Genomic DNA, 13,701 nt, shown 5'->3' on the forward strand with positions numbered 1-13,701 from the left:
GGCATGCCTGATATATGCATATCTACGGCATAGTTTTTTTTTCCAACACGTGCACATTTACACCCCTTTCCGTGGACTATTCCACGCATGTGCCGATCACTATCACCAGCAACTGATCTCATGTAAATTTGGTGACCCTCATTTGCACGCATGGTTCTTCGAGAATGACTCAATCTTTTTGAAATCGTCACATTTACGGCCACTACAGCGGCCCATCGGATTTTACAGGTGATATTAGAGAATCCGGCCCTTATTTTTTTCTAACGGGCCCTCAGCCTTGTACCACTGCATACCCACCAAGTGCTCAGCCACTACAGCGGCCCATCGGATTTTACCGGTGATATTAGAGAGTCCGGCCCTTATTTTTTTTTTTCTAATAGGCCCTTGGCCTTAAACCACTGCATACCCACCAAGTGTTAACACTGGAGTATCTAATCTAATCTAATCTTTAGGTTTGTATACCGCATCAACTCCATGTTTGTAGAGCTCGACGCGGTTTACAGTGGGAGAAATAGGAAGGAACTACAACAGAGGGTTAGAGGTAGAAGTGTGGAGAAAATTTAGAGGACTTGGGATGCCAAGATATAAGAGTTTCCTTGATTCCTAAGTTGGAGGGAGACTTACATTTTTTGAGAAAAGCCAGGTTTTCAGATGTTTGCGGAAAACTTGGAGAGAGCTCAAGTTCCGAAGAGGGGAGGTAAGGTTGTTCCAGAGCTCAGTGATTTTGAAGTGGAGAGAGGTCCCTAGCTTTCCTGTGTGTATGCAGACACCAGGATGAAAGCAAAAGCATATTGGATAGTTTAATGTCCGAAGGAACACTGTGCTACTTGGCACTGACCACCACACACATAGAACTTCAACAGATGTCTGACTTTTACAGCACTCCTATGGCAACCTCTCTTTTTTTTTTCTTTTTCTTCTTCTTCTTCCTACTTTACCTTGCAGCTTCCTAAGAACTCCCTCACTGACTTCCTTGTAGAGACAATCAGTAGGTGAAAAGTGATGGAAAGAGCAAACAGCCCATACACAGAGGAAAGGCTGGGCATTTTTATATTCCTAGCAAATAGGAAAGATTCACTTTGTAAAGTACCCAGCTCTGAACAATTTATTTTTTTTTTCTTTTAGAAAAGTGGTCAATAATACATAGAAATAGCGACAGCCAATACCCAGCTCGGAGGACATGAAGGCAGCGGTGCTGCTGAAGCCGATCCTGGCAGTCACCGCAGTGCCACTTGGAAGGAGGGGCCCGGGGACTCCGGCAATCTCCTTCCCCGAAGGCCCCGCCACCTGCCACGTCCCCAGGTGGGAAAGGGGGAGGGGAAGCCTCATCGCCCCCAAGGGGAAATATCTGGGCCATTGTTTTAGCTCCCTCGCTCTCCTTATTCGCGTTACGTCCTCTCTCCCCCCCCTCCTCCTCCTCCTCTCTCCGTGCCGACAGGAGCCAAACGGAAATCTGGCCGGACCCTGACGAGCCCGCTTCCCGCCCCAGCCGCTCACCTTCAGCCCGCGCGCTCCTGCCAAGACAGCAAACTGCACAACTGCCGCAACCTCGGCCGGCCCAGAGCGCATGCGCAGGGAGCGTCGCCGTGTTCCGGGAGCGAGTCCGGGCGCTCGAGCGCCTACTGCACCCCCCACCGCCGAGCGGACCTGGGTCCCTCTTCACAGCCGGCTCGGACTTTTGGAGCGGGGCTGCGGATTCGTTTTGGTTTTTCCGGAGGAATCGCCGTGGCAAACGCTCGCGGGAGCCGCTGCAGGCGGATAAAGGCTCATCGATATTCATGACAGAGAGGCGTTGCGGCCTCTGGGGGCGAGGTGACCCCCCCTCCCTGTCAGAATTGATGGAACAGTGGATACTAAGTTCCTGGCCAATGAAAATTGCTTAAAAAAAAAAAAAAATCCTATCTTTAGCTTATTAGAATTTATCAGTCCGGGATGAGTACATGAATTATTGCCTCGTACCGGGATACAGTATTGTGTGCAGATTTGCTCAAGTGACATCTAACAGGCATTTCAGGCACAGGCGACATCGGTCATTGCTCCCAGTGCTGAATTCTGACGGGTCGTCTCAGGTCGCTCACTATATAAGGGAAGTGCATGAAAAGAGCTTAGAGCTGACCCGTCCCCTCCAACTCATGCAAGCAAGGCTTAGACGGAGCTGGTGACAGCTCTGAGCTTTCTACAGGTGATTGTCCCCATTGCTGGTGTTAAGCATGATAGGATCCCCCAAAGCTTGCTTGCAGGCTGTCCTTCAGGCAAGTTTGGGACCCCCTGGAACATGGTGGTCCGGGGCAATTGTCCTGATGAAGATTTGGGAAGGACTGGGGCACTGACCGCTTCCAAACCTGTGATTTGAGGGATGGCTGTACAGGTCCTTGTCAACTTAAGATGGTTCAACTTTACGATGCTTTTCCACCATCTCCATCCCAGCCCATACTATTTTGACAACATTGTGGGGTGCTTCCACACCTATCTCTCTTTTTCCCCACTGCCTGTAGCCATCCACATTTTAAATTCATCACTACTACCCTGTTATGTCTTATTATGTATGTGATCTTGTAACCCCGTTCTAAACTGGGATGGGATATAAATCCAAATAAATAAATACTAGGAGAAGGGGTAAAACGCGGACCTGATGGACCTGGCATGTCCTTAAAAATCTGAGGTCCGTGCCACTTGTAGTTAGTTTCTGGCTCTGACAGACCTCAGTGACAATTTAGCGCTGACGGATCCGTCTCAGCCTAGGGAGGGAAAAGTATTAGGATCCGTCAGCGCTAAAATGTCACCGAGGTCTGTCAGAGCCAGACTAAAATTGGCGCGGCTACTTTGCTGGCAATAATTGAATGTTTATAGAGCCCGGACGGTTGGGCCGGGTCCCCGCCACTGGTATCTTTTGCAGGAGAGATTTTCTGCAAAACTTCATTAAGGGGAATGGTTTTAGTCTCTGGCTCTGACAGACCTCGGTGACATTTTAGTGCTGACGGATCCTAATACTTTTCCCTCCCTAAACTGAGACGGATCCGTCAAAGCTAAATTGTCATCGAGGTCTGTCAGAGCCAGAAACTAACTACAAGTGGCACGGACGGTGTCAGGTCAAAAGCACGCCGGGACAAAGGCGCGCCCAGACAATTGAGCACAGCGCGGGGGCGCGCGCCGCAGAAAATTACTGTTTTTAGGGCTCCGACGGGGGGGTGTGGGGGGGAACCTCCCCCCCCCACACTTTACTTAATAGAGATCGCGCCGCGTTGTGGGGGGGGTTGTAACCCCCCACATTTTACTGAAAACTTCACTTTTTCCCTGTTTTTAGGGAAAAAGTTAAGTTTACTGTAAAATGTGGACGGTTACAACCCCCCAAACCCCCCATAACGCTGGCGCGATCTCTATTAAGTAAACTGGGGGGGCTCCCCAACAAAAACCCCCGTCGGATCCCCTAAAAACTGTAATTTTCTTCGGCGCGCGCCTCCGTCTTGCGCTCAGTTGTCGGCGCGCGTCTTTGTCTTTCGCGGGGTTGTCTATGATCCAGCACGGACCTCAGATTTTAAGGACATGCGCGAGGTCCGTCAGGTCCATGAGGTCCGCGTTTTACCCCTTCCCAAATACTAGTAGCCAGCTGCCTCCTGGTTGCTCTGCCCCCCTCTCCCCCCTCTTTTCAGGTCCTCTCTAAAATATATCATGGATCACTCTAGCTGTTCTGACGACAAAAGTCACACTGAAGACCTAGGCAAATTAGCTTTATTGAATTAGAACTTAAGTATTCAGATATACTTAAATTAGAATTCATCCTGGAAGTCCTAAAAATTAGACCCGCTGGCCATGACTTTCCCTGCTGAAAATTGCTAAATCCAATGTCAGTGCCTGGAGCTGGAAATTTGTAGAGAACGCAAATTAAAAACAAACAAACTTGGAAATATGTAGAGACAAGAAGTCAAAAAACTGTGAGGGCTTTTCAAACTTTGAGGATGTGTGTGATAAAAGCTGACAGAACACTTTTTACATAGTGTAACATTCATACTAACACGTAGGATTTAGCTGAATCTGCTCCAACCTTAAATCAACACTGAATTACAAAGCTCAAAGTACAAATGTGGTGACCTTTCAGTATATGTCAAAATATTGCCTGTATAAACTTCACTTCAAGCTAACAAACTTCTTAGACTGGCTGGTTTCTGTAATCAGGAATGTGTTCACCATGTCTATTTTAGCGATGACTTAAGTATAACTTCCAAAACTGAGTCCTCATTTCAGATCCAGTATCTGAGGCCTGAATTCATCCCCAAATCAACAAACCAATTATTAAGTTTGCATCTCCATTCTTTTTCTTTCCCAAAATGTCAACACAGGGCCAGTCCTAGAATAATGAGAGCAGTGAAGCAGCACAGGGCACAAGTGAGACAGGGTAAAAAAAAAAAAAAATCTCTCCCTGTCCATTGTCTTCCCTGTAATACAGTGGGGGCACTGCGAAGAATGTCACACAGGGTATGATTCTGTCTTAGGACACTTCTAATTAACATACAGTTTAATATGATATAAATACAAACTTTTGGTTTAGGAAATTGTGCCATAAAAATGTTATTATTCTGTGTTTGTGCTAAATAAAATTCTAGTTAAAGATTTAGGACGTTAACACATATTATTAATAAGAAGGTCTCTTTGCTTAAAATGGGACTTACAGTAAACAATATGCTCTAATACTTGTTAAGAATTGTAAACCGTAAGGGGTAAGAACTTCAAATATCCCTATAAATATAACACCCTTATAGAGTTTAGATAGTATATGATCCTCAGAAACACCACTTTTACGAAGCCGCAGTAGCGGCTTTAACGCGCGTGACTTTTAATCACGCACTAACCCCCGCGCTAGCCGCAAAACTACCACCTGCTCAAGAGGAGGCGTAGCAGCTAGTGCGGCTGGTGGTTTAGTGTGCGCTATTATGTGCGTTAAACCGCTACCGCGCCTTTGTAAAAGGAGCCCTTAGAGTTCAAATGCTTTCATTACGCTAAGCTTTAAGTGTTAAATCGTCATCGGATCTCAAAAATATTAAATAAATACGTTTAATTCATTTTAAATAATTTAAGATACTACATAGTTGAATAAATATGATCCTCTTTCACTATTTCATATAATATTCTTTGTATTAGCTATTACTTAAGCTTTTATTTTTGTGGTCTGAATCAGGGACATGAAATTCACTGACATGCTTCGCTGATAAGCTTTCTCAAGGTGTTATAAGAGTGTTATAGGGATATTTGAAGTTCTTATCCCGTACGGTTTACGATGCTTATCAAATAACCCCAGTACTATCCTTTATAGTGCTAGAAGTCTAATACTTATTAATGCATAGTAACACAATGACACTGTTTAGTAAATATAGCCCTTAGTCTATTTATGCATTTCTATAGTACATAGTGCAGTAGTTTATAACAATTCAAACTATACTGTCTATTATTCAAAGCATTAAATGGCACTGCCCCCACTTACCTAAACAACTGCCTAAATCAGAATCTTACTACTAGACAAAGGAGAACCCAGACCCCATTTACCTATCCCCCATTCAAAGGCACTCAGCGCAAGAAGATGTTTGACCACCTACTAGCGACGCAGGCAGCGAAACTGGACCACTCCATCTCCAACTTGCTGACAACAATGAGCGACTTCAAATCATTTTGAAAAGAAATCAAAACCCTGCTATTCAAAAAATTTATCCAGCTATCTTAACTCTTCCCCTTGTCCTCCCCTTCCCTGTAAATTCCCCCTCAAAGTCTCTTCCTCTCTTGCAATCTTTCTCTTCAAAATCTCAACCATGAAAGCAGCTCCCTAAACTGTAATTTTCCTGGAAATGTCCAGTTAGCTTCTTTTGTAATCTGCCTAGAACTGCAAGGTACGGGCAAAATAGAAGTCACTAATATAACGTAATGCAGATAAGTGCTTGAGATGAGAAAAGAGAAAGGAACCCTTTTCCTAAATTGTGTTAAGTGCTAACACTTACCCCCTGTTTTACTAAGGTGCACTAAGCGTTTTAGCACGCATTTAGCGTGCGCTGAATCTACGCATGCGCTAACGCACCCATAGACTAACATGCATGCGTCAGCGTTTAGCTCATGGTTAGCGCGCGCTATAAAGCATAGCGCACCTTAGTAAAAGGAGCCCTTAATGTGTGTGAATGCAGAAAAAAAATGGCCTAACACAGGATGCACAAAACCATTCTGCATTAATTTTGGCATCTGTGTGCACAAAGGGGTCAAGTTTCAAGTTTTTTTAAATTTCTTATACCACCTAATCAAACCTTCTAGGCGGTGTACAAAAAATGCTGAAACCGTCTATTAACTAAAAGACAGTTTAAAAACACACAACAACACTAGGGAAAATATTAACTTTAAAAGACTTTAAAAAAAAAATAAATTTACAAACAGAGCCAAGAGGGAAAGAAGGGCTAGAACTACAATATGTCAAGAAAACATGTAAGACCATCATTTGGATCCAAGATGGCCGCACGAGAGGTTGTTTGAGTTTCACTCTCCCTGAAGCTCCTTAAAATCTCCGTATACTTCTAAATCTTTTACCTGTTTTGAACAATGCCGAAGAGGAGGGGACGCAGCGCTGCTGGAGCCTCGCAGCGCTCCAGAACGGCCGTCTTCGGGAATATAGAGGAGCTGATGCAGAGAATGCAGGGCACGCCGGCGGCTTTGGGGAGTTCCCCGCGGGAGACGCACAGTGGAGGCGCGTCTGTGTCGCTCTCCATGGGGCCGGAGACATCGTTGAGCCCCGAAGCAAGAGCACCTCCCCCATGCCCTCAGTCAACCAGTTCCCCGCGAGAGGAGGTACTTCCTGAGGTCGGAGTTCACCTCCTCCCGGAGGCTAAGGAGAACAACGGGGGAACTGTGTTGCAGGACTCCCTGCCGGTGCAGAGGAGACTGAGGAGGAAGCGCTGGGGGATGAGAGAATTCGACAGACTGCCGTTGAAGACAAGTTGCCAGAGGGTGAGCTAATTAAATTAAAATCACAAACTTTTCAACTTGAGAAGCCCCGAGAGGTTACATTAGATTCTCTGTGGGATCTTGTGGCCAATTTGGCAAGATCTATTAACCCACAACTAGAAAAGAATCTTAATAACCATGAGACTGAGATTAAAAACTTAAAGACTGGATTAGAGGACTCAAAAACTTCAGTACAGAATGTCTGTCAAGAATTAAAAGTCTCCCAACAAATTACTGAGACATTAATTAAAGACAATATTAACCTAAGAAGGAAGATGGAGGCAATGGAAAATTTTTCTCGTAATAATAACCTCAGACTGATAAATTTCCCTAGGGTTTCTATGATAGCCCCAAGGGAAATGCTGAAACGTTATATGACGGAAGTATTGGAACTTCCTGAAGAGTCGTTACCACCATTTACACAGGTCTATTACCTTCCAAATAAGACTCAAGACCAACAACAACAACAACAACAGAAAATGGGACCTGATTTAATGAACATATCTAATATTTTGGAAATGTCTGATAGAGAATTAGTGACCCCAGCCACTTTACTTTTGACAGTAGCTCTCGCACCAGATAAAAACTGGTTGCTGAGACTTTTCTTTAAAAATAAACAAAAAGAATTTTTAGGTTGTAAAATTCAGATGTTCCCAGATTTGGCTAGGGACACACAGAGAAGGAGACGAGAATTCTTGTTAAGGAAACCTGGTGTTATATCTCTGGGGGCGACTTTTTACTTGCGACATCCATGCAAATGTATTATTAATTATCATTCTCATAAATATGTTTTCTTTGAGCCATCTCAACTGACAACCTTTCTTTCAACTGCATCTCTGGAGAAAGAAAGTGCTTAGTTTAAGAAGGGTGCTTTAATCTCATTCAACTAGTTATTACTTGGTTTATATATAATTACTTTGATTCGCCTATTTCCCCTCTTGGATCTTATTGAGGACTTGAGTAGAAATTTATGCTTATATTTGATATTTCTTTATATATGTTTTCAATTGTATTAATTTCATGCTGAATTTCCTTTCTGTACAAGTTTTATGCTTGATTATATTGAAAAATTCAATAAATATTAAATAATTAAAAAAAAAAAGAAAACATGTAAGGAAAAAAAAACAATAGGGAGGGGAGCAGGTATTAAGAATCCTAGGTACTAGGTCGTCCTTAAAAAGACAGTTAGGTTTCATAAGCATCAAGGAAGAGAAATGTTTGTGTAAGTTTTTCGCATAGGTAGTTTGGAATACTGCTCCAAAGAGAGGGGGCGCTAACAGAAAAAATTGTAGACCTTAATGTATTTATATGTTTCAGTGATGGGATAGTAAGAAGGTTTTGGGCTGTAGATCGTAAAGTCCTTGTAAGGTTGTAAGGAATAAGGAGGTTATTAATGAATTCTGGCTGGTCCTTTTATTAAGGCGTGCTAACCGATTTATCACGCACTAAAGATTAACACACGCTAAATGCTAAGGCGCCCATAGAATATAATGGATGCCTTAGCATGTAGCATGCGTTAAATCAGTTAGAGCGCCTTAATAAAGGGACCCCTTAGTGTATGGGGTGTTTTTCTTATTTGGGGGGGGGGGGGAGAAGGGGCACGTAAGCAGCACTATTTATCCAGAAAGCTGATATCACTGGTTTACTAACTGGTTCACATGTCCATAGCACGAGAGACCGTAGCACCTTCTACAGTACAACTGATTTCTGTTTTTACAGAACTGGTCCCTTTTAAAAAAAATGGGTCCCTTTTAAAAATTGGGGGTTGGGGGGGGGATGGAGGGCAGGAGCATATTCCTTTATCCCATACACACAAAACAGGAAAAATATCCTTTTGGTAGACTGAGCTCTAAATCTCACCATAAAATGCATATGAACAAATCAGCAACTGTGTAACTCCACAACTGTGTGTAATTTGTTGATAGTTCCTAACTGTACTGCACTCACTGAACCTGCCCTTGCCAGCTCAGCAAATTAGATACAATGAGGAAGTTGAAACAATGCAGACTTTATAAGGCTGGGGCCTCTTCAGTGCAATGAAACAATGCAGAAATGTAAGCCGCCAACCTACCAACCACAGAGTCAGACTGGAGGAAAGTAAAACACAATCCTGCCAACCCTAAAAGTATACTTGGCATGAATATTAAAAAGAATTATGGCCTTTAATCTTAATAACCTTTGGAGTCGTGGTTGTACCACTCAAGGTCAGTTTACTGACTTTAAAACTTTCTCTTAAGAACATAAGAATTGTCATATTGGGACAGACCGAAGGTCCAACAAAAACCTCTTGCCATAAGGGATTCAGATTTGGGTTTTTTTTAAGGCATCTGACACACTGGTAAAAATGCCCTATGAATTTACTGTTTGTGATAGTAAGAGAAAGAAATGCCATAGGGACACTGAAAAAGTGATATATGAGTCAGGAAAAGAGGGGCACAGCCCAGCAAACGACCCCCCACCCCAAGAAAAAAACAGCAACTGATAAAAAAAAAACCGACCTTCTGTTACTGTCTTCCAGGCTGAATAATCTCATTAGTTCATAATTAAAGCTTCTATTCTCAAGTGTTTGTAAATGTAGGTACAGTATTTATTTTCCAGCTAACTAGGGGTTCTTTGAGGGCACAAAAAAGTCTTTAGCAGCTTAGTTGATTCACAATTGTATTTTTTGATAGCTGTTCCTGTGGAACCAAATATGTGTCACTTATCCCCCTCCCCCTTTTACAAAACTAGCATGATTTTTAGGGCTGGCAGTAGTAGCATTAGCACCAACGCAACGCTCATATAATTCCTATGAGCATGGGAACTGTTACTTCCAGGGACGACGCTAAAAATCACGCTAGTTTTGTAAAAGGCACAAAAACTGAATGGAAGATAAAAGAAAAAGGCAAGAGAGGAGAAAATACAAAGGGAAGGGGATGTTTTCCCAGTGTTTACTGGCTAAATCCTAAAATGAGAAGCCCATTTAAGTCTGACTTCTGAATGCCTGATAGCTTGCAGTAATTAATATAATTTTCTCTGGTGTATGACGCCTCTCTCCAGAGTAGAAGGAATGCAATCTTTTCCTATTGGCTTACTTAGCAAGTTAAAAGAATTTTAAAATTCATTGTCAGCCTGTAAAGGGAGGCTTTCCCCTGCTTTATATTTGGCTCTTCAGCGCCCTCTGGGGGAAATATCTTCACATATAAACCAAAGCCATTGGTTTAGCTTTGATACAGCTCTGCTCAAAATACTGTAGACCAGGGGTAGGGAATTCCGGTCCTCGAGAGCCGTATTCCAGTCGGGTTTTCAGGATTTCCCCAATGAATATGCATTGAAAGCAGTGCATGCAAATAGATCTCATGCATATTCATTGGGGAAATCCTGAAATCCCGACTGGAATGCAGCTCTCGAGGACCAGAGTTCCCTATCCCTGCTGTAGACTATTTTAAGGACAGGTTGAATCCTGCTGATTTGGCAATTAAGGAGTAAAGCAAAAACAGGCAACTATGAAATACACATAAACATGAAAATAAGATGTTTCTCTGCTAAAAAAAAATTCAGACAAACAAGTGTAAAATCATGGTTTTGATGTGCCCTCCATGAAATATTTCAATTAGAGAATGACATGGGGACAAATTTGTCCCCGTCCCCACAGGAACTCAATTTCCCCGTCCCATCCCCATAAGTTTTGGTGCTGTCCCTGTCCCTTCCCCATTCCTGTAAGCTCTTCCTTAACTGCACAAGCCTAGAACACTTACAATTTTAAAGTGTTTGAGGCTTGTGCAGATGAAGACAGAGCTTGCAGGAATGGGGCAGGGACAGGAAAAGAGCTCACAGGGATGGGACAGGTAAAAGAGTTCCCACGGGGATGGGGAAAAATTTGTCCCCTTGTCATTCTCTCATTTGAATATTACTGTTTTGAACTGTGATTGGATTATGATTAGACTAGAGGCCTATGATTATGATTATGATTAGACTACAGCCTATGATATGACTGCGACTCACTCATTCTAGCTTAATCTGCTAGGTTTATTTGGAGGGCTAGATTTTCAGGTTTTCTTAAATGCATATGCATGAGAAAGATTTACAAACTGGATGTATTGGGCATGAGAATCTTTCTCATGCGTATTCATTAGAGAAATTCTAAAAATCTGACCAGTTTGCAGCCCTTAAGGACTGAACTTGGACAAGCAGAGATGTTGAAATGGACATTTTACTACTAAACAATTACCTAAGTTGGCCACATATATAACATGTACAGATCACTATATATAGTATTCAAAACAAGACACAGTTATGTTTCATTCCCATACAAACTGTCTGAGCCCTTGGCAGGTTGTATGTTGTTCTTACAAACTGAGTAAAGTTGAACAATGAGAATTACAGATGGGGTCTATTTATAAAAACAGGAGAGAAGAACTTTCTTCACATAAGTATAGAACTTCCCCATACTGACTAGTCAGATTCCTTGTTTCATTTTCCCAGAGAATAAAAGTTTATTAAACCTGATTGGTCATTTTTGTGAAGATATTTAATGGGGAGGGGGTGGGGTGTTTCTTAATAAATAGTCCCCAATGAATCAATACACTTTCTAAGCACATAACAAATGAAAACCAAACAAAAATAGCACATAATAATGACTTCAGAATGTGCAAAAAAATGCAACCAAAGACACAAACTCAGCGTAGCCTGTTACTTATTCCCTCTTCTACGAAACTGCAATAGCAGTTTCTAGCACAGAGAGCAACGCTGAATGGCCTGCGCTGCTCCCGACGCTCATTGAGTTCCTATGAGCGTCGGGAGCAGCGCAGGCTCCCCGTGCTAGAAACTGCTATTGCAGTTTCGTAGAAGAGGTGGTTAGTTTTTGTGCTTAGAAAATTTGGAATTTAGCAATTAGCATTATTTGTTATATTTCATGCTCATGTCTGAACACCAGTTCTAAACTGACATATTCTAGTCCAGGGGTAGGCAATTCCAGTCCTCAAGAGCCATAGGCAGGTCAGGTTTTCAGGATATTCACAATAAAAATGCATGAGATAGATTTGCATCTCAAGGAGTGTGACAAACGGACGTCTTTCCCAAGGTTTGCCACAGGGAAATTAAGGAAAGTATATAAACCCCAGTGCAGAAGGGCTGACCAGGTCAGTGCCCAGGACAATAAATTAGCTGACTACCTGGTGAGTGACAATGAAATGGAAATAGAGCAGGAAGGCTTAGACTTACCTGAAGCAGTTCCAGAGCCAGGCAGGAAGAAGCTGCCTTGCTATTTTCCATTGCCTGTGAGGCAGAAAGCTCACAAGCAGTTTCCCCTCAGAGAAACGGCATGGGCTGAGGAAGGAATTCCCTTCCCCCATCCAAAGCCAAGGGGGAGTGGTTCTTCCCCTCAGCTTAAAGCCAGGCTCGTTAGAGAGCAGGGGGAGGAAGGAGGAGGAGCAGAACGAGGCTTGGCAGTAGAGCAGAGGCAGGACGGGGCTGAGCAGTTCCTCAGCACTGACTGGGAAATGACTGAGGAACAGGCTGGTAATTTGGCCACTGAATTCCTTCCCCCAGAACCCATGGTGTTGGAGGAAAGTGGGGCTATACAGGAAAGCTGGCCAGAGGAGATGGAAAGCTGAATATCCTGAAAAGGTCTGTGAACAGAGTTTTGTTTTGGCTGTATTTTGCTGTTTGCTCTTTGAGCTAATGACTGTGGGAGTTACTAGGGAAATAATCCTGTACTGCAATTTCACATGCTGTTTTGCTGAAGTTTGGAAAGGATACAGTAATCTCCTCTGCAGGTTATGTTCTCAGCTGAACCAAACGCCAGGCTATAATGCTGGCTAGTTTTAAAGCCCAGAATTTCCTGACTTCCACACTCAGTGAAAGTGCCCAGCTGTAAAGAAATTGCCATAGCAACTAACTAATTCAATTAGTCTGCCTGCCTGGTAGGGATAAGGAAATTAACCCTCTCAGGGAAAAGCCTGCTCGGGACTAGGGAGAAAGTTCAATCCAGCTAGAGAGAGTGAATGCACTGCAGGATAGCCCAACATATTCCTCAGTCAAACAGGAATGCCTCTTCTGTCAAAGCTACAGGAGAAAGTTAATTGTGTTAACTGTTTCACTGCCTAGCCTCATGGCATATTAAGGACTGTATGGGTTTTACCAATCAAGCCCAGAGCTGCTTGCTTGGTGACCAGGAATGAAATGAACTTTTTCTGTTATTTTTGTTTGATATTTATGCTACCAGGAAAACCTGGAATGGCACAGTAACTCCACGGCCGGTGGCCGAATAAAAGCTTATGTTTTCACCAAGGCCATTCTGACAAAGTGTGATTTTTTTTTTTTTAAAATCCTTGGAGAATAAGCTTAGTGGGGCATTTGCCAGCGACTACCAACTTGAAAGGTTACCCTAATTCTAAAGGGACCACGCCAGTAACAAGCTTCATGTCACTACCCGACGGCTCAAGGTAGAGCGTGGGTGTGACAGGAGGCAGTGCTTGCAAATCCATCTCATACATATTCATTGTGGATATCCTGAAAAGCTGGCCTGCCTGTGGCTCTTGAGGACCAAAATTGCCTACCCCTGGCCTAGTCACACCATAGAAAATACAATTACAGTAAAACCTTGGATTGCAAGTGTTTTGCAAGACAAACAAAACATTTTATTAAATTTCAACTTGATAAACAAGCAAGGTCTTGCAATACAAGTACATATAGTATACACACATCACATCATCACAATTGAGCCAATGGTTCTTCTCTTTCTGACGC

General features: G+C 43.0%; 1 protein-coding gene across 8 annotated transcripts in view; it reads right to left on the minus strand.

Moving 5' to 3' along the window:
* The window catches only part of NT5C2 (5'-nucleotidase, cytosolic II), a 272,125-nt gene extending 259,825 nt beyond the window's left edge, over positions 1-12,300 (minus strand). Inside the window, exon 1 of one of the 8 annotated variants that reach the window (XM_033942075.1) lies at positions 12,175-12,300. In XM_033942075.1, the coding sequence (XP_033797966.1) occupies positions 12,175-12,225 (51 nt within the window). In that variant the 5' untranslated portion in view covers positions 12,226-12,300. The other 7 variants (XM_033942078.1, XM_033942077.1, XM_033942074.1 and 4 more) reach the window with 7 other exon arrangements.
* Positions 12,301-13,701: the final 1,401 nt, after the last annotated feature.

This window comes from Geotrypetes seraphini, chromosome 4 (assembly GCF_902459505.1).
Source record: "Geotrypetes seraphini chromosome 4, aGeoSer1.1, whole genome shotgun sequence".
NCBI classification, from domain to species: domain Eukaryota; kingdom Metazoa; phylum Chordata; class Amphibia; order Gymnophiona; family Dermophiidae; genus Geotrypetes; species Geotrypetes seraphini.